General features: G+C 35.8%; 1 protein-coding gene across 5 annotated transcripts in view; it reads right to left on the reverse strand.

Moving 5' to 3' along the window:
• The window catches only part of plch2 (phospholipase C eta 2), a 365570-nt gene that overhangs the window by 81095 nt on the left and 260893 nt on the right, over nucleotides 1-23582 (reverse strand). For all 5 annotated transcript variants that reach the window (XM_031905491.1, XM_031905490.1, XM_031905492.1 and 2 more), the window contains 4 exons: nucleotides 14395-14541; nucleotides 6300-6543; nucleotides 5537-5666; nucleotides 490-660 (listed from right to left, as the gene is read on the reverse strand). In XM_031905491.1, coding sequence (XP_031761351.1) covers nucleotides 490-660; nucleotides 5537-5666; nucleotides 6300-6543; nucleotides 14395-14541 — 692 coding nt within the window. The remainder of the gene's footprint in view (nucleotides 1-489; nucleotides 661-5536; nucleotides 5667-6299; nucleotides 6544-14394; nucleotides 14542-23582) is intronic.

Below are 23582 nucleotides of genomic sequence, written 5' to 3' on the forward strand. Positions count from 1 at the left end.
TTCCACAAAAAGTCTAACTCAAGCACTGTGTATATGATAAAAATATACCTGTAGTAATACCGTTGTTGTGTATCCCATATACAGCCACTTTTGTAATTTCTTATTTATTTAAGGGTGCATATCTGTGTGTAAGCAGAATTTATATTTATAGTTTCAGCTTTCCAAATAACTATATTTAGCAAAGCGAAAAAAAGGCACTACATGTAAGCAGCATTGAAACATAATTTGATACACAGAACAAAATCATGACAAAAGGCATATGCTTGATTTCTTAATAACAACAAGAATAACAAATATATACATTTATCCAATTTATAGTTTGAATCTTCATAGGATTGCCATTTGCAAGAATGCAAAAAAAGGACCTCTGGAACTTGAACCTACTACTAGCATACTATAGGGTGCTGTTCTGTTTTCCCTCCCATTTACCATTTGGGATGTTCCAACTAAAATGCTTTTTGTTAAAGCAAGCACTCAAGTCTGAAATACCTTTTGTTCAACTTCTAGGAATCGTTTTAGGTCATCTGGATCCAAGTGGTCCTTGTGGTTGCTGTATGTAAGCATTAGCAGGTATAGGTCCCTTCTTGTTGACATCATCTTATAAAATGCACAGAACTCATCAAAACCAAGCGTGCCTTGGTTATCGTCAGTGTCTGCCTCCTGCAACATAAAAGATTTGTACCAGCCTTGTTACATTTTCACGCTGTGCAGGCTATTTAAACACAAAGAAACTTGTGCATTTTGAAGCCTTTTTACAATATTTGAAATGATCATGAGGATCTACTAAATGCGACCAGACAGCTATCACCAAGGTGTCTTTTCTGCTGAACAAAGAGAGCAATCAATACCAATTATTAGCGCTACATGGAAGTTAATTGAGTAACCAATGGATAAACAAGACACAGCCAGAAAACAGTGAGCCCTGGTAAATAGAAAGCAACATGCACATTTACAGCTGAGCATAATGACTAATTAAATCCAACAGATCAATATTTTTATTTTATGCAACTCTTTTTACTGAACACAGAGAGCTGCCAATAGCGCTAACAATCCACCTTGTTGACTGAGGCAAAGGAGGATAAAGTCATAAGAAGGAGAGAATAATATAATGATGTATGGGAACTCAGTAAGGCTCTCTACCTTCATGGAGTCCTAAAAAAATTCCAAGCTGTACCCATAAGAGTATGTTGGTAACTCTTAATATAGCAAACCACTAGGGGTGCTGTTTTTCTGCATTCTGTGTAAAATGCCTCATCTGAAGTGAGTTATAAAGCAGTCACATGTATAAACGAAATTGCTAAACGTGTAATTACCTATAGAAATGAATAACAATATCAAACCATACTTTTTAGCTCAGGAAAATGAAAAAATTAAAACATTTACAAAATATTTTTGCATTCGAAAATTACAAAGTATTTCACTTGCCAACAAAGAAAAACTAGCAACCTGCCCCATGGTTCTGCCTGAATATACAGCTCATTTGTGTTCAGAAATAATGTCACATGTTTGAACAAAGTTGAAAATACAGCAAAATGCAAATCCTTGTATCATTGTGCTATCATTGTTTGCTGAAGTAGCTTTGAAATATGCTGGAGGCCATAGCTGCATGCCACAATTTCATTTAAATACAGGAATAATGCTGGCTTGGAGGGCACATGAAAAAGAAATGAACCTTTATACTTCCTGCTGCTACACTGAAAAGATTTCATAAGAAGAGTACATGATAGTAGTGGTTATGAGAAGGTAGAACGAGGCAGAAAGAGGCAGCAAGAACAGCAACTCAAAGAAAACAGACACTGGTATGGTCAGGTTATATTAACGAATCAGTAAAGTAATTGGATGCACCCAGTATCTAGAAGAACATGCATTATTACTAACCATTTACTGTATATCCCTTACTAACAGAATATATATATCTTTATATTTATATAGAATATAAATATATACATATGAAATCTAAACTATACTGTAGTACCTTTAACATTTAGTATGTTGTAGATTGTCTTATTAGTATGTTATAGATTCTCCTATTTTTAGCAACTTTTAAGGTGTTCTATTTTTTTTTTTTTAACTAGATTTTGAATTATTTGCCTTCCTCTTCTGCCTCTTTCCAGCTTTCAGATGGGGGTCACTGACCGGAAACCTACTCCTCTGTTAGGCCTTAATTGTACTTATGCTTATTCAAGCCCTTTTCTATTAGTTGTCCACTGCCTCCTTGCTATGATAAATTGGACCCTAGCAACCAGACAGCTGCTGAAATTACGAACTGGAGAGCTGATGATCACAAAGTTAAATAACTCAAAACCACAGGCAATTAAAACATTAAGGTCACTTGCAAACTCTCTCGGAATATCACTGTCAATATCATATTACAGTTCTATTATATATGAGCTATCCCTATATAAAACAAATAAATTGGGGTTACTATAAAAGGTTGCTTGTAACATGCATACATGGTAAATATTACTAAAGATAAAAAAGAAAGGTTTGTTGGAATATGTTTCAGTGTAAAGAAAGGCAGCTGGTTGGGGCAGGAATTTCAGAGATACATACTGTATGTCTCTAAGAAAACAGGAAAAAATGCAAAAAACAAAATCATACTGAGAGAAGCCAAGGTGCTCAGCATTTTAAAAGTAACTTATTTCCCCCAAAAGAATTTATTATGAGCTTGTCTCAGCTTCCCATCAGGTAGTGATGATGATATAGCTGGAGAGAGTACAGAGAAGTGCAACTGAACTGGCAAAGGGGATGGAGGATTTCCAGTAAACTATGAGATTGTACAGGTTGAGGTTGTTTTCTCTGGAGAAAAGGTGCTTGCAAAGGGGACATGATTACTCTGTTCACGTACACTAGAGGGGATTATAAACAGCGGAGGGTCAATGCACCAGAGACCCCCCCTTTAGATTAGAGGAACGGAGCTTCCATTTGAAGCAGCGTAGGGTTTTTTTCACGGTGAGGGCAGTGAGGTTGGGGAATGCCCTGCCTAGTGATGTGGTAATGGCAGATTCTGTTAATGCCTTTAAGAGGGGCCTGGATGAGTTCTTGAACAAACATAGTATTCAAGGCTACTGTGATACTACAATCTACAGTTAGTATTGATGTTGGTATATATATAGTACATAGTTTTTAAATGCAGATGTATAGATAGGTCAGTATGAGTATATACTGTATATATATATATATATATATGTGCCCTGGCGTTTACTTCGAGGGGTTGAACCTGATGTGCTTTAGTCTTTTTTTCAAATGTAACTATAGTGCTGGGAACCTGCAAAGTCTTCTTCCAGGTCTGATGTGCTGGAAATTCTACACACAGTGGGGTGTAAAAATGCAGAGTTTCACTGCCCATTGCAGTCTGTCAGGCAACGTGGCTGACAAGGCAAACTGCCTCTACAACTGCAGGAGGGATTGCCTGTGTATCACTAAATATAAAATATTAACACATTCCTTTTTTTTATTTATTATAACAAATGAAGGATCCCATAGTGTGTGCCATGTTTCTATTACCTTGGAATAAGAGCATATCTTTATACTGTGCATTAGAGAATACTCTATCCCTGAAGTACAGTATAAATATTACCTACCTTATATTCAAGCAATATGTACAATAAAGCTTTTGAAATATTCAGTACTGCAAATTATTTTAACAGCCAATTAAACTAGAATATTTCGTTTTGAAAAAGCACATCTTTTCCCACTAGTCAAATTATAGCCAGCTAAGAAATATATTTTGACAGCTGCAGTATGCTAATCCCCTTACATAATTATAACAAAAAAGAAATTTCTCTCTGTCAGATTAACTGTTGTATCAGATTAATGCCCTTCTTTTGTATGGGATCTGTTATCTGGAACCCCGTTATCCAGAAAGTTCAGAATTACTGGAAGGCCATCTCCCATAAACTTCATTATAAGTAAATAATTCTAATTTTTAAAATGATTCCCTTTTTCTCTGTAATAAAACAGTGCCTTGTACTTGATCCCAACTAAGATAACTTATTGGAGGCAAAACAATCCAATTGGGTTTATTTAACGCTCAAATGCTTTTTTTAGTAGATGTTAGGGTTCCTGTCTGTAAGTATAGTGACCTGAGGGAGCTCTCCTGCCAGGACAAAGGAGTATATACAGGAAAAAGAAGGACACGACCACAATGAAAATTCAAACTTGTTCAGTTTATTCTTACGTGCTCATAGCTTTTATACCTTTGGTGTACGTGCAGATACAAAGGAGTTTATTATAAAAAAATAGAATAGGATCTCATTAGCTTCAAGGATGGCCTTTTGAGATCCAAATTACAGGGTACAAGAAAGACTTATTTGCCTCAAGCCTCACTATTTCTAAAGGAAGTCCTACGCTGCTGATTAACATGGCTGAGGGCATTTTAATTGTTCACTGCTATTCTCTTTTGTGTATTTACACTGTACATATAGGTGGAAGGTGTTTGTGTGTTGTTTGCCCTTGCCATGACATGCTCCCTACACAGCTATACCAACACAAAGTTGCATTGGCACATATGGAGAAAGCTGTAAGAAGAGTAATGTCTTGTTGCTTGTTGTAAGCTACAATGCTACAATCTAATTGGTTGTGAAAGGAAAATACATATAATTCATATAATAATGAATAGGATGTACTTTATTTTTTGTTATGGTTAATAACATTTGTGTTTTTCACACGAATGGGGAGAATTGGAAGATTTGTTAAATGCAGGTCAACCCAAATGTTTTAAAAAGCAGGAATTGTTGCAATGTTAGAAAACACTTTCATTCACCAGGTACAAGTCTGATCCTCAGCTAGAAAGCTTGTTATAATTTATTTCATGAAGAGCCTCAAGAAAAGAAAAAAGGAAAAAAAAATTGTGTCCCTGACCTGCTTGTGACTCTTTCATTACACCTACACATTGCATGGATTCTTAGGCCAAGAGGCCATTCAATTGTACTGTTGAACAGAATACATGCCCCAGTTTTTTATTTTTAGCCACATGGCCTTTATCTCTTTCATGGAGATCTTTCCTAAAAAACGCATTCTCCTGGGGAGCTTCTCTGGATCTTTTAACATGACAAGAAATTGTGATGAGCCAGCAAGAACAATGTCAGTGAGAAGAAGCAAGAAGTAGGGCAGCTGAGATGCCTTTAGTGTAAAGATAATTTATATTCTTATTCTGCATTAAATCAATGTTTCCTTGGCATAACCCTTTTGCTGTGTTAGAAGATCTCCCTACAGTTTCCTTTTCATCATCAGGTAGAGCTGATATTGTTACATATAGCTGGGGAGAAGATTATTCACTAGCTTTTTCTTGGAATAACATCCCAAACACATGACGTAATTAGAAGTAATTAGAAAATAATAAAGGCTATTTATTATTAAATAGCTATTAAAGGCTATTTATTATTTATTAAGGCTACAATGAAATTATTCATGAAATGTATATCTTTTAGGAGATAGCAGGCACATAAATCTGCATTGAATTCGACAGCTTGGGATTTTCACCTTTTCATGTAAGGAAACAATATATAAATGAATATAGTTTATCTTCTTTTACCTTGAACATTTGCTTCACTTTCTGTCGTGGGAGGTTGACATTCAGTTTGTGCATGAGCTGTAAGACCTCATTAATACTCAAGCACCCGTCTCCATTCTTGTCTGCCTCGTCAAATGTCTGCTTCAACCATATTTGATATGAGTTAAGGAAAATAGCAACAGAATAAGAACCACTATAAATGATCATGAACATTGTAAGCTGAAAATATAATAGAGTACATTTAAAAATGTATTAGACTGCTTGGATTAGTGCCAATGCCTTGGTCTAACTGACCACGTATATGACTATATTACATATACACAATTATTATAAATATATTTTTATAGCTACTTTTTAGTCAGTGCATTAGGGAATATATTTTAGCTCTGCCTTACATACTGGCAGCCTATCTAGAGCAGGTATATAGGCATACCAAGGACAGAAGTGCAAAATGCACTTACATAAGAGTCAGTGAGATACTCCTAAAACTTATAGTCCAGTGGTCTTGTTGACTCTTTTCAATTTGTGAGATTAAACATGAACTTTTTTTTAATTCAAATGTTAGATTAAGATCAAGTAAAATAAGATGGTGTCACTCATTACTCAACTGAACATACCATACACCGTATACATTAAATGAAAGTTAAAAAAAAGTAACTGATGTATCTCATTTAAATTTATATAAACACATAGTCACGCACATATATATACAGTATATGCATGTAAATGTATCTTGTGTTAGTATACTGTATTCAGTAAAACATGGTAATGCTGAAAAAGATATTGGTCTCGTGTTCTTTGACGCTTGGAAAGACTGTCTTCGTCACTTATCCCTGCCATGAGATATTTCAGGCCAGTAATCCATGTGCGAGCCTCTTCGCCACTCGAGGACACCAAGTCCAAAGACTCCATGTGATCCCCATAGTAGATACTGAAACAGCAGTTTGGATCAAAGCTTCCATCTGCATAACGCTGGAAAATCTCAGACTGTTTCCCCTCACACACCTCCTGAATGGAATCAATGGAGACTGGATAGAGGAAAAACAGTTAGTCAGCAATAATACAATCAAACAATTAACATGATAATGCAATAATAAATTCCATTACTACACATTTCCAGCAGAAATATAATAAGCAGTGGGAATTTTAACATGCATAAACTTTTTTTTAACTCTGAATGTTCTGTTGTAAGGGTTTAGAAATAAAAGAAGCAAATCTCTGCAAAATTTGGCTCAAAGAACGTTTGCAGGCCCAGATGCCACAGTTGGACACTGATTAAGAGGTTAACCTAAAAATACAAAATGTTATGTAAATGCTTTGACTCATGCTGACTTAGAGAAAATTAATAATAGGCCAGATTAAATTCCACAAGAAAACATTATTTTATGGTTAATCACATGAAAACCTATGGGGGAGATTCAATCTGAAGACCAATCTTTCCTCCTGATTCAGTTTTTTTTCTATAGACTTTAATAGGGTTTTCATGTGATAATCAATGAGATTGATTTTTCATTGAATTTCATTGAATTGCATCTGCCTTTATGGAACTGAAATAGGAGATAAGCTTTTCTCATCAAAATGAATCTGGCCATATGTCTTGAAATAACCTTTACCAATTAGAGATTTCTTTTACACCTTAGAACAAAGTCAAGTACCCAGAAGTGCAACTTAACTTTAGATGCACCAAATCCCTGATTTAGTTTAAAAATGATGGCTGAATCATAGCATTCTTTTACAGGACTTCTGATGGTTTTCTAATGAACCACATGCTGCTTTTTTTTCTTATCTATTTCGGAGGATTCATTATTCCTTCAACCCCAATAAATATGGATTTGCTGCATCCCTAGAGCTAACATACTGGGTTGCTGTGATCTGTTGGCCACCAGATTAAAATCTACTGATCCCGATCTTTCTTTGAAATACCCCCAATTTTAAAGCTATGAAATGTAGAACTCCACATAGTTTCTAAACTTGCAGTCAATATTGTTAGTGTTTGCCTGGGAGCTGTCCTTTGGTAATGACTGGGGAGTTTATATCTGCTGCCTATTAACTAGGCCTTCAAACAAATCCAATGCAGTAAGAGGCACTGAAAAACCCAGGAGTAAAACCTCAAGGCAAAATACACAATTCCAAGCAAGAGCAATTACAATGGACATGGGCAATTGATTAGACATGTTTATAGCACTATTTACTAAGATGGCAGAGGGATTGGATCATAGACATTGACTGACTACACGCATTTCCTAACAACCTATGGAGTCATATGTGAACCACATGTAATTTGATGTACATTAAATATGCAATTTAGATGAAGATCATATCTATTCTGTCATAATTATTCAATACAGTCTACCTTGTGCATATTGACTGGAAGGCTAGAAATGTATTTCCATTTTCTTGAATTGTTTCTATATTATGTGGATTTTATCTGACCTTCTTCTATTGATAAACCTCTCTATAGCGCACTATTAGGTTGTTAAGGTTACAACATTTCTGCCTAGGCACATCTGCCTAATCACAATATACATCAACGTTAAATGAACTGCTACTTTAAAGGGACCTTAGAAGGGACATAGCCATGACATAGCAACAAATTGGTAAAAAAGGGTAAAAGATAGCAAGAGAAAGTTAGCTAGCAGAAAAGAGACTGAAAACAAAAAATACTGTAAAAAATGGAAAGAAATTAGAATGAAAAAAATTCCCGAATGTATGTATCAATGGGTGTAAGATAGAGTTTACCGTTTGATAAATCCACTTTTAAAAATCCCATAGAAACGAATAGAATGTATGTAAATTTTTCTGTGCAGAAACCAAATCTCACATATTGATAAATCTAACCCTTAGGGGCAGATTTATCAAAACACGAGTTGGAATCTCGAATGGGAAAAATTTGGATTGGAAACGAAAATTTCTGAAGATCGCAAATATCACGAAAATGCTTACGAAAAAATAGTATTAGTCACGATAATATCGTATTGGCGATCCGAAAGTCCCGAAATTTTCATACCGAACTATTGTAAACAGCAGCAAAACCGATCTGAATTTTTCACGCTAAAAATACGAAAGTGCCGAAAAAGTGGCAAAAAAGTCACATAAGGTACGAAAAAGTCACAGAAAATACAATTGGACTGATCAAATGAACGCTCAGAGCATTCATGGATAAGTAAATGTGCCCCTTAAGGTCCCCATACACGGGCTGACTATAGCTGCCGATATCGGTCCCATGGACCGATTCGGCAGCTAATTGGCCCGTGTATGGGCAGAACAGAGCGGCCTGGCCGACCGATATCTGGCCTGAAATTGGCCAGATCTCGATCGGCCAGGTTAGAAAATCCGGTCGGATCGGGGACCGCATAGGCTCGTCGGATTATTTTTTTTCAAGCCACTTGCTACCCGATATCGCCCACCCGTAGGTGGGGATATCGGGTGAAGATCCACTCGCTTGGCGACATCGCCAAGCGAGCGGATCTTATAGTGTATGGGGACCTTTAGTGTTAATAGCTAACAATTGATTCTAGAAATTATGTAGAGAGCAGCACAGAAAGTAGCAGTGCACAGCAGGAAGAGGAAAGGGATATGATTGAGCCTGCTAAGCAAATGGTGTGATAAGCATTGCTGGAAGGGAAGACAGGCAAGAAGGGGTTGCAATAACAAAGCCATTATATGAAAAAGGATCAGGTCTATCATTTTCCGAGAGGTTTTGTTCTTTTCTTGGGAAACAGCACACAAAACATTATTCAGAGCAAGTACCATGTTATTTATTTCCCAGAATGCCAGCCAAAAGCTGTACATGACCAAGTACAATTTTTGACCCCTGTTGCAGCTGCCTGGTTATATTTTTAGAAAAAGGTTTATAATTTAAGCAAAACAGTGAACAGAATTCAATAAACTAGCCATTTAAATTCTATAACTGGATCTATCCACCTTCACGCTTCTTCATATATACAGCTACAGAATTAACTTTCACTTTATTAATGTATGGAAAACAGTGTTAAACTAAATATATATTCCGTCAATGTAGTAGGATAGCACAGCAAACACTGCAGCAGAAACTATAAATGTCCCCCACCTCCATTAGTATTTAAATCGGCCTCTCAAATCTTCTGGCGCTCAGCAAGTGGCAACTAGTGTCACATTTTCCCTGCTCAGACTAATATCATCCATTCCAAAGGGAGACATTAATTTCTCATTATCATCTGTAATGTTTTCTGTGACAGAAGATATTCTCAATTTCACTTTTGTAGAAGTCACCAAAGGAATCATTAAGCCCTAATACTTTACTCTTATTACCATATATATCAAAAATAATATTTGTACAGTCATCTGTATTCATTCAAAAGAAAATCAAAAAATGCAATGGCCATCTATTACCAAGAATTAACAAGTCAGATGAAACTATGCAATTTAAAATAGTAGAAATTTTGAAGAACTAGGCTGTAAGTTTAAAAAGTAAATTGCAGGGACTTGAAATTTTTGCTTGTAGTTTGATAGAAAAAAATGAGCAGTACAATGAAAATACAATGAGCAGTATTTTAAAGGCCTAGATGTTTAAATTATAGCTATAAAACCTTTCAGCAAAGAAGTGCAGGCTCTATTGGTTAGATCATTTACAGTTTAACAATGATTGCAGTCATCCCTACCCCTTGTTTTATTCTGGAAAGAAACAGGGGGGAGTTTGAGAGCACTTATCAGCCTCTACCTATAAAACTGAACCTGAAATGGTTATTTTCAACAAACTGCTTAATTTCTCAAGTAACATATGGTTATGTGGTTATGTAATAAAAGGTGCAACGTTTGCTACAGGTCTAGTTACCTATACCAACCAATCAGCAGGAGGCATTTACTGGTTGCCTGTGTAAAGCAAACATCTTATTGGTTGCTATAGGTTATTGCACCTGGGTAAGCTTTGTGCTTTTTATTACATATGTGTTGCCCAAGGATATATTTATGTAAATATGTATATTTATTCTTACACTTTTGAGAAAGGCTGTGGACATAGCCGAAATGTTAGCTTGACACAATAAATTTTCTTTATTTTGCATTAAGACCTGTGAGTGCGGCATCTACTTTTTTTGTTTTCTATACGTTTTTTTGAATACTGCACCCAGGCACCGGTGACCCTATTGAAACGTGAGTGCCTGCTTCTCCTTTTCATGATTTATATTTATTCTTATATACATAACAAGCAGTCAATATATATATATATATATATATATATATATTTTTTTTTTTTTTTTATATATATATAACTACTGACACATCTACAGAAATAACTAACATGCAAAATACAAGACAATACAGAATCTAACTAAAATATATAACAGATATTTCTAAAGATCATAACAAATGTTACATCTAAAAGCATTGCTTCTTTGATACTCATCCTTCCAGTCTGGCATCTATGTCCTCCCTACAGGAACTCTCTAACTCTCAATTAATTGAGAGGCTGACCATAGGTCCACATGTCAAGTATTAGTATTAGTTTAGCATGGATTCCTAAGGTAGTCCTTTCAAGAATGCACGATGGAAGGTCGGAAATGCAGTTTAGAACAGAAAGGATTGAATTTTTTAACCACCTTAAGTGGAGGGGATTTAGCAACTGTGTGCTAAATAGGATGCATTTGAATCTTGCATCTGTTGTATCCTGATACTAATATGTAAATATATGTAAGTATATTCAAACACGCATATTGTTTATAATAAATATATGACACAAGCAAGTCTCTCTGAGGTAACATATTGGAGTTAAACTATAGCAAGCATCGTTTTAATTAAAAAAAATCTGCTGAAGTCCTAAATCATCCAACTCATGCTGGACAATGGACTATACTTTGAGGACTCATTCCAATTTAGCAAACAAAAACAACAAAATTTAACCAATGTTTGCCAATAAGAGAGATCTATGCAATCATTAAAGCTTAAGGCAATATTAACATACTTTTTCTTGCATTCTACAATGTGAACAAATTGTTGGAACAATGACACCAACAACTCCTTTGAATCTCCTTTATATAGTGTATGATATATTACATTAGCTTTCATATGCGCTGATATGTGCAGTCATGTGCTCATGTGGAGACAAAACTGGTCAAGTGTTAATTTCTCTGTTCATATGGTAAATGCATGAAAACCTGAGATTTCAAATCCCCAAAATATATACAGCTACATCTTAGCATAAATGAACATAACATGATATCAAGTCATCCCTGGGGTTTGTAATAACAGATAAAAACACAAACATAAAAAGAACATATTTGTGTTTCAAAAGTGGATACGGAACTTGTGGTGCACAAACATTTTTTATTTTAGTGTTAATTATGTCATATTCATATCAGACACATTTATATCTTTGGCTCTTTTAAATTGGCTATCAAATTCCTTACTCTATGGCCCCTGCTGCCTTGCTGTAGTCCCTCAACCTTCTTTCCCTGGTGTACAATGCTGTCAAAGCAAGCTGGCAAAAATCCTAGTGCTGCACAACTCAGCATGACTATGACAATGCTTAAACAAAGGAGGAACAAGAAATGAATTGCATTAAAGATATCATGGGCCCCTGGGAGGTAAACAGTAGGGAGGAAAAACACATGTCCAAACATAACCTAATGACTGCAGAATGACAGTGAAACACAATCTAACAGAGATCTTGTCTACACTGATACAAAGAAAAGCCAACACTTACAAGAGCATAAAATATAGCATCTCATGATGACAAGGTCAGGGCAAGTACATAGCTACATGTCAGCTCATTAAAAAAGGGTATGGAGTCATCTTAGCTTTAGAGATTTATAGGTTTCTTTGGAATCTAATTTATGAAAATTAACTATGGCTGGAACACAGCTTTACTCCTCCACATTATTTCTTCCCTTCCTTGTTCTACTCACCTCTGCCATTCTTACATGTTTCTTTTCATTCTCACCATTTATCTCTAAGACCTTCTAGACCTGGCTACCAAGATGACAGAGGGATCAATTATTAACCTTGCACAGTGGGAAAGTCTAGCATTAAATACAGCTATCAGCCCAAGACCATAAGGTCACCCTTCCAAGTAGGTAATACACTTAGCTCCAATGCATTTTAAAGCAATGCTGAAAACTTTCTTTTAAATACGGTGAGAGTGTTTGAGAAATGCTGTAGTTGAGCACCTGAAATGGCATATGAATAAGAATGTGCATTAAATGGCTGTTTTAAGAAGAAAATGCCTAGAATGTCAAATATGCATATATTTTAAACACTAAAGAACCCACATTTTTATTTTGTCACTGCAAGGGCCTTTCTTTAGTTTCTAGTTAGGTGTGCCTCCATCTTAATTTTCTACTCAGTTTAAAGCTGGGCATAAGTCCATCAGATTCAGTAGGGAGAAAAAGCAGGAGCTGGAGTGAAAGAAGATTGTTCCTGGGGCAAGATATTCTTGGCATACACATATATAAGAACAAATAAAAGGCAAGAAAAGAACGCAAGGGACTTTTAATGATAACAATGACACACTACACAAATCTAACAACATGCATAGACAAACATTTACATGTTTATTAAATCTAATTCCCATAAGGTATAAGGTGTAATGTGCCTATGCAGATATTATATATATATTATATATATATATATATATATTCAATTCAGGCTAGTAAGAAAGTCCTTGTAAACAGGGCACTACCATCCCTATGCAGTGATTACTAGAATTTCTTTACATGGTCCATTTATAACAATATATGTTATATGTATAACTAGTCTACATTTGACTCATATAAATTTCAGAGACAGCCATGAATTCAAAATACATTGACTATTCAAAGGACAAGGAAAACTACATTACTTACAACTACTCCCATAAGAGGTGCTTTGGTTATTTGACCAACAAAGAAATGGGAGTTTTGGTTAACTGTGCTTGCTGAAAAGGTGATTTGATATTGTTTTGTCAGCCTTAGATATGTTTACTGATGTAATTATTTAGTAGGCATAATGAGCAGTAAAGATATGGATTTGGATCAATTTATATTTAGGAGCTTATATATTTGGCAATTACTTATATGACATATTTCCATTAGAAATGTGATAACAGGCTCATATCAACGGCTAGATATTTGCTATCAATATGGAATTAGTTACCATGAATATAGTACCATCCAAATATTACAGAGAAAAATAAAAATAACCTGTTCAATTGGGGCTCCATGGGATATAGCAATGCAAGTTTTAGCTTTCTCCGTAATGGTTTTCATTTTCATAAAATATAACCCATACCTGTATATATTAAGGAACATTTCTCAATATGTGTTATTGGCCGAATGGTAAGCTATTTTTAGTAGATTCTTGGTCATTACACAGACCTTGCAGTGCATTGCAGGTCTTGCTGGCGTTTCATGCCCCAAACCACCTATGTAATTAAACTTCAACAAAGAGATGATTGAACCCAGCTTCTTTTCTTGAATGTTAATTATATTATAATATCAAAGATTACACAAGGTTTAGGGGACTGTTGCCTCTATGGAGACATGTCATTAAATTCTCTGTATGGTGTCTTCATAGAGCTGAAGACATCACTTACCCTGACAAGCTCTTCTTGTATAAGTAGAATATATAGCATTAACTAATTTAGGAGAGACCTAATTTGGAGTTTAACATTTAAAATGACATTTTACACAGAGAGTAGAGGCTTTAGAAAACTTGCCATGCTCAAAATAAATTGTAAAACAACAAATATATATGGATATTAAAAGTCATTAGTAAAACAATAGTAAATCAGAGGTTTTGAAATCTTTGTTGAAACCTGAACAAAATGTTTCAGTAAAACAAAATACTAGGGTTTTGAAGATACCGTTAACTGACTTTATTTAGCTAGAAATGTTTTATCAAGATGCTTGCCTGTTAAGATTACTTACTCTTGGCCTTTTCATTCTTTCTTGAGGGTCTCCACCTTATACAGGACTTGTGCTCGTCAAGGTAATAAAAACGCACCAAACCTTTGGAGCTACCCCGGAGTTTGATCATTTGGGTACCAGCTTGCATAGAACTCATGCATCTTTCCACTGTAAAAAAAAATGAACACAGGTAAAACATTAGATTACATCTGTTTCATGCTGTTATAAAACAGACACGTAATAAGAGTCTCTAAAAGACTAAGATCTATGTTCTAGTGCCAATTACACTAAACAAATGTATAAATTAGGCACCACACATACTCTGCATCAAAAAAATATTTTAGTGCAGTTCTTTGCTTTACATACACATTCATCTATTATGGCTCCATGTTCTGGATATATGTTATTTTAAATTATAGTTATGTTGAATCATAGCTGTAGTATAGTAATATTTAATCCATCTAGATAACCCCAGTGGGATCATCTGCAAATTTTCGTTTAAGAGTAATCATGTAAAAGGATTTACTGTAATATAGTGCATGTGCAGGAAGCCATCTTGCTCACTGGATCATACATATAAAAAAATCCAATAGGAAAGTGCTATAGGTAAAGAGTCATAATGTAGCACTATATCATAAGAGCCTTTGTTGTTTTTTTTGCTATGCAAGATCAATGCATTTGGCAGGTAAATATGACCAGAATGACTAAATACAATAATGAGACGAATGAAGAGTGATTTAAAGTCAGGGGGTCTATGCCATTGATCCATATACTTGTTTTTAAAAAATTCCAACTGCTATGGGTGACTTGACCAGTAGCAAATTTTGACACTGGTTTAGTAACTACACAATATAATAAGATGCAGTTTTGTAGGTCTACCAAGGACATTTCCTGTGCATGGAGGCCCCTTTGAGGATTAAACCTTGACGTCATGTGGTTTTCACAGTTTATTTATAGAAAGACAGGTCATCACTGGGTTCGAGCAGCTGTAATAATCAGTCATTGGGCCCTTTGCTAAGGATTTTAGACTCTTAAGATCTACATGGAAGATTTCCCTTTCTCATAACAAGGTTAGACATATGGAAACAAAAGTGTTTATTAGCTGCATTTTAACACAAAGGTGATTGATACTGTACACAGAATGGTTGCTATCATATCTGCTTAGTATGCAATGCTATCATGTACCTTCCTTTGGCTGACCTTGACATCAAAACCACAGGTTTCCAAATCATGGGGCTGTCCCAGTTAAAAGTATGAAAATAGCAACACCCATACCTGGATATTCCCAAGCTGACTATAAACGGCCGCATTTTCACACATACGTAACCTTGTTATGAGCTAAGTAGAAGCCTCATTGGGAAATGCAAATATCTCAAAAGCCCACTGATTGATGATTACAGTCACTAGCACCCAGTGATGGAAAATTATAGGCATTAACATCCTTGGCGCAGTGTATTTATTCACTGCAGTAAGATTATACAGAAACATTCTAATACATATATTTATTCTTGATATGTTTAACTGTAAATAATGTTATCTATAAACACACACATACCCTTGCTTTTACTTGTTAACAGCTTTTACAGGTTAAAGGTTATATAAATCAATGTTTTAACTGCATACTTTTACAGACATATAAAAAATATTTGTAGTAGAAATAAATATCAATAAAGCCCAAGTACTGTTTGTATTCCTTTCACATGACTTGGTTAATCCTCGTCTTCTCTGAAATACAAACAGCAGTTAAAGGATCTAACGCCTCAGTAGGCTGCAAAGGATTCACAGCTTAGTTTGCAGTTCAGGTCTTGGCTTTAAACTTTGTAAAACTGCAGCCAAGTGCAATATGTCGAAAAAGCAGAGATACAGGGGGTTCTTTATGTTCTGCCTTGTCAGTAGGATATAACTGAATGATAAAATAGTTCCTACCCTCTAAGTGGATCAGAAAAATAATTCATTACACAGCAAAGTTCTATAGTCATTAGGAAGGAAACATTATCACAATGGTAGGCAATGCTCCATCTGTGCAAACCATAACCAACCTCACAGAGGAAGTAACAGACAATTTAGAGAGTGAGTATTGTACTTGTCCGTTATATTATTTGCATCTAAATGCATAATTGTGTGAGATTGTGGGCCTTAATATACCAAGTAACACACACTTAGTAAAGTCATACCAGTGAGAAGGTTTTTTTAATACATTAATTTAATTTAGACAGGTTACGGGAAGCAACAGCAGCTATAGACAGAACAAATAGGAACAGTGCTTTTATGCATCAATGATATTAGGAAAACCTTTTGCTAAAGCATTGACTGAAATAATTGTCCAGAAATGACAAAATTGCAGTCCTACTTTTTTCCTCCAAGGGTAATTTGATAAGGTAGGATGACCAGATCCCTTAAAAATTCAGGAACATGACTAATACATACATGTTGCAGGGTAGGACCAATTGCATTTTAAAATAAACTGGATTAATAAACTGGATTTTTTATATATTTTTTTTTTTTTGCTCTGGTCACCCTATGATAATGCGAACTGCCCCATTGAGTCTGTGGTGGTCCTGTTTCAATGGGGCCCCAAGAAACAATTTTAGAATTCTGGAGTAGGAAAAGCTATTACTATATACAACATATGCAAATATATAGGGAACTTTCAATTCAGCTATTCTCCACTACATGAGTTATGACTCCTGCCCAAAGTTTTGCTTTGCATCCAAAACAGAAATGAAAATAAGTTATTTTTTATGGACTTGAAATTTCTGGTGGCACAGATTAGTACAAATAACCCAAAGCTACTCAGTCAGTCTAAACATACATAGGGTTGTGTAATAAAAGGACAACAAGTCTGTCTATAGGCAGTAATCTATAGCAACCAGTCAATGTGTAGCAATTACTGATTGCCTTTTTAAAAGCTGGTTACGTGTTTATTGGTTGCTATGGCTTACTGCACCTGGGCAAACAATGTCTTATATTATATACAGAAATTAGTCTTGAAATTGGTACTGATCATGTCAATAGATCAGCACTCATCAAGTCTTGTGGAAATAAAAATACACATTTTAGATGGTTCAGCTCAAGTGCAGAACAACTGGGATTGCAAATGCTGCCAATTCTAGAGCTAGTAGTTTGCAACACAGTTGAAGTTGTGTGTAGTAATAAAATGGAAAGAGTGGTCCTATGTCTAAATGACTGGAATAAGTTCTGGAGTGCACAGCAAAGGTTTACTGCTAACTTTAACTACAGTATAGCGCCCAGGCCATAAACAGCTTAACAAAACTAATTAATTCATAATCCTTAATTGCCACCTCCACATCCTCTCCATCACATTTTTTCAGTCTTCTGTAACCACCAGGTGCTCAACAAGAAGTTATGTGCAGCAACAGCCTTTGTACTGTTCAGTGTCAACTGCTAAAGGGAAGCCCGCTGGGGTCTGGCACAGGGAAAGCCAGACTAGTGGTTTTCTAAAGGATCCCCAAAAGGCAGGTTCCTCCCCTTCAACAATAACATTAAAAAAGTGGTCTATGTTTGGAACCACGTTATCCAACTGCATTCATTTCCTTGCATTCAAAATTGACTATAACTCCATCAACAAACAAAAAACAAAGACATTTTTGTGCAGATAAATAGAGTATAATTCACTTTTAAACTGGAAGACATGGTAAACAGATCCGTAGGGGCTAAATATCTACATCAGCATATGGTCACATCACCAGCTGTACAATATTCCATCCGTGCCAGAAATGTTAAAGACAGGTAGCATCTGCGGTGCTTTCGAGATTTAAAACAAGTTTAAAATTATGAGACATTAAAAAGGACTAATAAGGTAAAACAGCAGACGGTTATTAAAATCCCATTCTGGTATCCTTCATCGTGCCAGCTGCTAAAAATTGACATTTCTCAGAAGACTGATTTACAGAACTATACTAGACTTGAATACAATTATTTCGCTGGACATATGAGCCAAAAAAAAAAAATAATAAAAAAAAAAAAAATCACACTGAGCAAAAGTGCTAAATTCAAATTGTTTATGGTTCTATGGTCTAGATATAAATATAGCCAGTAAGGCCAAATCCCCACCTCTTACTCCAGATGAAGTCTTGATCTTGACCTTCTGTTTGAGTGATCATCCACTCACGGGCCATTTTATGGACCATTTATAAATTTAATAAAAAATGACGAAGTACATTGTATAGATTTTCTTTCTGATTAACACAAGGATTCTGATCTTTCTGACAAATAATTTATTGAAAAGATTGCTTGCTTAATCAAGAAGGGTGTTTTACAGAGTTACATGAGGCTTGTTATTATTGGTGCCTATGGATCTGATTTATTTCAGAAGAGAAGCAGAATGTTAATTTCAACATGTAACACAGTAAGTTAGGTTGAAAAAAAGACACTTGTCCATCAATTTTAAACTTATATGCCTATATATAACCTGCCTGACTGATAGTTGATCCAGAGGAAGACAAAAAACCCATCTGAATCCTCACTAATTTGGAAAAAATTCCTTCCGGACTCCAAGATTCTAAGAGCTATCTCCCATAACCCTGTTTTTCCTCACTTGCTAAGAAGCCATTCAACCCCTTCTTGAAGCTATCTAACGTATCAGCCAGTACAACTGGTTCAGGGAGAAAATTCCACAACTTCACAGCTCCCACTGCAAAAAACCTTTCTGAATATTCAGACAGAACCTCATGGGTGCCCTCGTGTTCACTGGAAGGACCTACTGGTATATAAAGCATTAGAGAGGTTATTATATGATCCCCTTATATATTTAAAGATAGTTATTATATCACACCTTAAAGAGCACCCCTATATTGTTACCCCCAGCAAAGGTGTGGGCTTTCTTCATAACTGAGAGTTTCCATACCCTTTACCAGATTAGTTGCCCTTCTCTGGACCCTCTCTAACTCAATAATGTCCCGTTTGAGCACTGGAGACCAAAACTGAACAGCATATTCTGTATTACAGCGCTCTGTAAATGGAAGAATAACCCCCTCCACCTGTGAATCTATGCCCCTTTTAAAACTTTGTTTGCCCTTGCAGATGCTGACTGGCATTGCTTGCTACAGTCCAGTAGTACACCGGTGCTGCAGTACAAGAGTGCTAGCCATTGCAGTACCGTACATTTAGTTGATGGTAACTAAGCTGCATACAGTAAGGGGCAGATTTATCAAAATGTGAGTTTAAAACTTAATACATAATAACTCACCCATGTTCTAGTCATTCCTTTGGGATTTTTAGAAGTCTGTTTATCAAATGGTGAGTTCCAACTTTCATCCATTAATAAACATGATTCTAAAAATCCAATAGGAATGAATAAAACAATATAAATCTATATTATTGGCAAAACTATTTTATGTGTATTTGATGTTTAAATGTTTTTAGTAGAATTTAGGTATGGTGATCCAAATAACAGTAAAGTCTCAGATCTCATGCATTCCAGATAATATATCCTATACCTTTCGTAACTTAAGGTGGCCATAGAGAGGCTGATTTCAGCTGCCGATATCAGTCCTTTATACCAATTCGGCAGCTTATCTGCCCATGTATGGGCACCACCATCAGGTCTCCCCGACCAACATCTGGCCTGAAATTGTCCAGATCTCGATTGGGCAGGTTTGATTTTTCCGTCGGATTGGAGACTGCATTGGCTTGTTGATGTGGTCCCCGATCCAACAGTGCCTATGTCCGTCATTTTAATTCGATTATTGGCCCACCAGTGACCTCGCCAAACAAGCGGATATTAAAGTGTATGGCCAGCTAAACTCACAACATCTTATAAATGTTTGGCAGCAACCCTATCTGACATTTTCAGCTGGATTAGATGTAGCCCATAATGTGACAGCCCCATTTACACCAACATAACAACTACAACTGACTTCAACTTGAATCAATATAACCAGCTCAGGTAACAGCTGAAGAAGAGACAAACGTTTGCATAAAGCCCTAAGCAAAGGCTACTATTTGCTTCCCTGTGTTGTCAGAATCAGACACACTGCCAAAGCATCCCTTTAGGAGTGTGTTTTAGTTTGTCCCTAGATTCTTTCAGATATAATTAAGATACACATATTTTAAATATGTGAAGTGCATTCAGTTATTCAGCATGCTCCTTTTCACAAGATTATTTTTAAAAGAATAAACTTTCTAACCTTTGCTTGCATAATCAAAGTTAAAAACCATGCATATACTACATGCACAACAGGGACTTATTTAGCCATATACCTGCATAAATAAATTAATGTATTTTAGCTTAGAGAAGATATAACTCGATCTCATTAAATACAGTGTTAATTAGTGCTCCTGCATTGAACTTTAGCCTTCTAAGTGCATTGGTGTTAGAAACATAAAAACATCTGTTATTAGGACAACCATAAAAGTCCCCAGTTTGCAATACACATACATAGTTACATAGGGTTGGAAAAAGACCAGAGTCTATCAAGTTCAACCCATCCAAGTAAACCCAGCACACTCAACCCACACCTACCAATCTATACACTCACATACATAAACTATATATACAACCACTAATACTAACTGTAGATATTAGTATCACAATAGCCTTGGATATTCTGATTGTTCAAGAACTCATCCAGGCCCCTCTTAAAGGCATTAACAGAATTTGCCATTACAACATCACTAGGAAGGGCATTCCACAACCTCACTGCCCTCACCATGAAAAACCACCTACGCTGCTTCAAATGGAAGCTCCGTTCCTCTAATCTAAAGGGGTGACCTCTGGTGCGTTGATTGTTTTTATGGGAAAAAAGAACACCCCCTATCTGCCTATAATCCCCTCTAATGTACTTGTACAGAGTAATCATGTCCCCTCGCAAAGTCTGCAATTTTGGAAACAAAAAAAATAGAAAGCTTGGGTCCTTAGACAAAAAGAAAACTGCAAAGCTACAAATATAAACATACTTGGGGGTGCTCCACAATAATGGGGCGAATGCAGAGTTATTAACTTGTACGTCTTTCATGTGTCTGGCAGTTCAAACTATGTGGCATCTTGCCAGGCTGCAATGATGTAGCTCAGAGCAAGGGTTTCCATATTTAATATGTAAATGAAGAAAATTGAGTGTGTTTGATTTAATTTCAGTGCCACGGCTCTTTGCCAAACATGGGAGCTGCTTTAATGCCAGTGAGCCAGTAATCTGTATTATTTGCTGCATTCAAGTTTTTTTTCATGGATCAATTCCATCAAATTTTTTATATACATGTTAGAGTTTTGTAAGTTTTCAAATTTATTCAAATGAAAAAATTTATGTAGTTACATAAGCCAAGTTGTCCCCCTCAATCCATCCATAACATACCAAATATGCACACAATGGTGCTTAATATACAGCATAGTCTGCTTGAAGTACAGCCCAGTGAATTTTAAATATTTATTTATCTTTAAAGTTATCAAAACAATAAGCATATCCTCCAACAGATAATATTACTGTATTTATACAAATTCTAGGAGCTATCCGTATGTAAAGGTGGCCATACACATTCAGATTTTAGTCTTCTTCTAAGGAACATACAGATATCGGTTGTACCTTTGAATGCAACTAACATTTAGACTGAAATTGTAGGATAAAACCCTAAAAATACAAATTGGAGGATGTTTTGAACATGAAATAGTTGGCAGACCCCAATCGTATGAAAGTGACTTCCATTGTAGGTCCCCCAAGGATATTATCAGATACACTATACATGCGACAATTTTATTGTTATCCATCCAAAATTTTCTTACCTGCCCGATTGACTACTCGCCATGGTACAAAAATTATCAGGGCGATAATTCAGAGCCCACACACAGTCCGAAAATTGCCCAAAACCTAGATTTTATCAGTTCGTGTATGGTCATTTTATGGATTAAAGCAGGGGTGGCCAAAACGTCGATTGCGGTCCACCAGTCAATCCCTCGTGGATTTGTGGTGGACCGCGTCGAAGCCGGGAAATGCAGAAGTGTGGCAGTTCCGCATGTTTATTGGGTATGCAGATGTACGCTCTGTCGCGGATGTATGTGGGGAGGAGCCAAAAGTCGGTTGCCGGGGGAAAAAGTCTGGGCACCCATGAATCAAAGAATTAAAGTGATTAATCTTTGTAGAATTCAATGTTTTTCTTACACCTTTTGCTACTTGGGCTCCATCACCCCAAAACAGTTTAAATATAAATATTTAATTTTGTCTAAAAGGAACGCAGTTTAATAGACACAGTATGAAAATAAACTATGTTCTATGCATTTGGTCCACTGTTAACATATATGATAGTATGATAGGCAGCTGACAACCATGTCTAAATTGTACTTCTTGTCTATGACAGCAGTCACATGGCCTCTGGTAACCAAGGCTACAACCAGTCTAAACAGGAAGTAGAAGTAAATGGCAACATCTTCCAGTTCTGACTAATTGGTGAAAATTGTATCTTTCCTTGTAAACTAGCTCACTGATTTAGACATAAATAAAAAGGTCAGAATTCAAAATATGGGCACACATTTGCTGTAAAAAGAACTTAATGGCTGTAGATTGGATTATTGCCCTTTAAATTAATGTTGTGGAAAAAGAAACAAATGCCCCAGAATGATTAAGTTCTTAGTTATAATCCTGAATATTATACAGTAACATAACACCAAACTAGAGATACCTCTTCAAAGGAAATATGTCTGCTTTTAACTTCTTGTTACAAGAAATTCAAGTGCTTTTATTGTGCCATCTGAATACAAGATTGTGATGTATCCCAGTGTAATTACACATGAGCCAGAATCATAAATGTAGGTTAATATGCAAGTAACAACATTCTGTGGCCTCAATTACAGCCACAGATGATTCACATCAGTGTTACTGAAATGTTAAACTCTGTTGCAGAGTTAATTTACTATCCGCAGCATAATCAGAAAATGTTGGACAATCTGAATGTGTCAGTAGCAACTGGGATATTCTAGAGCTGAGATATACTGATTTATTATTGCAAAACAAGGGAAGGTTTTCTGTTTAGAAGACAGAAGTGTGTTACTTGAATCTTATAAAAAACATTCTGCGACATTAAGAAGCATCTACTGCTTGATATTATTTGGTTTATTAATACTTGAGGCCTCAAAATATGTTATTAGGCTAATGAGGGGTAATTGCAACTGTGTTTTATTTATTAAAATGTTTGCTGTCTTTTGCAATCCAAAATTCATTTATTTTTGAGGATTTAGAAAACAACAAATTTGAAAAGGGACC

The sequence above is a fragment of the Xenopus tropicalis genome, chromosome 7, assembly GCF_000004195.4.
Source record: "Xenopus tropicalis strain Nigerian chromosome 7, UCB_Xtro_10.0, whole genome shotgun sequence".
NCBI lineage: Eukaryota > Metazoa > Chordata > Amphibia > Anura > Pipidae > Xenopus > Xenopus tropicalis.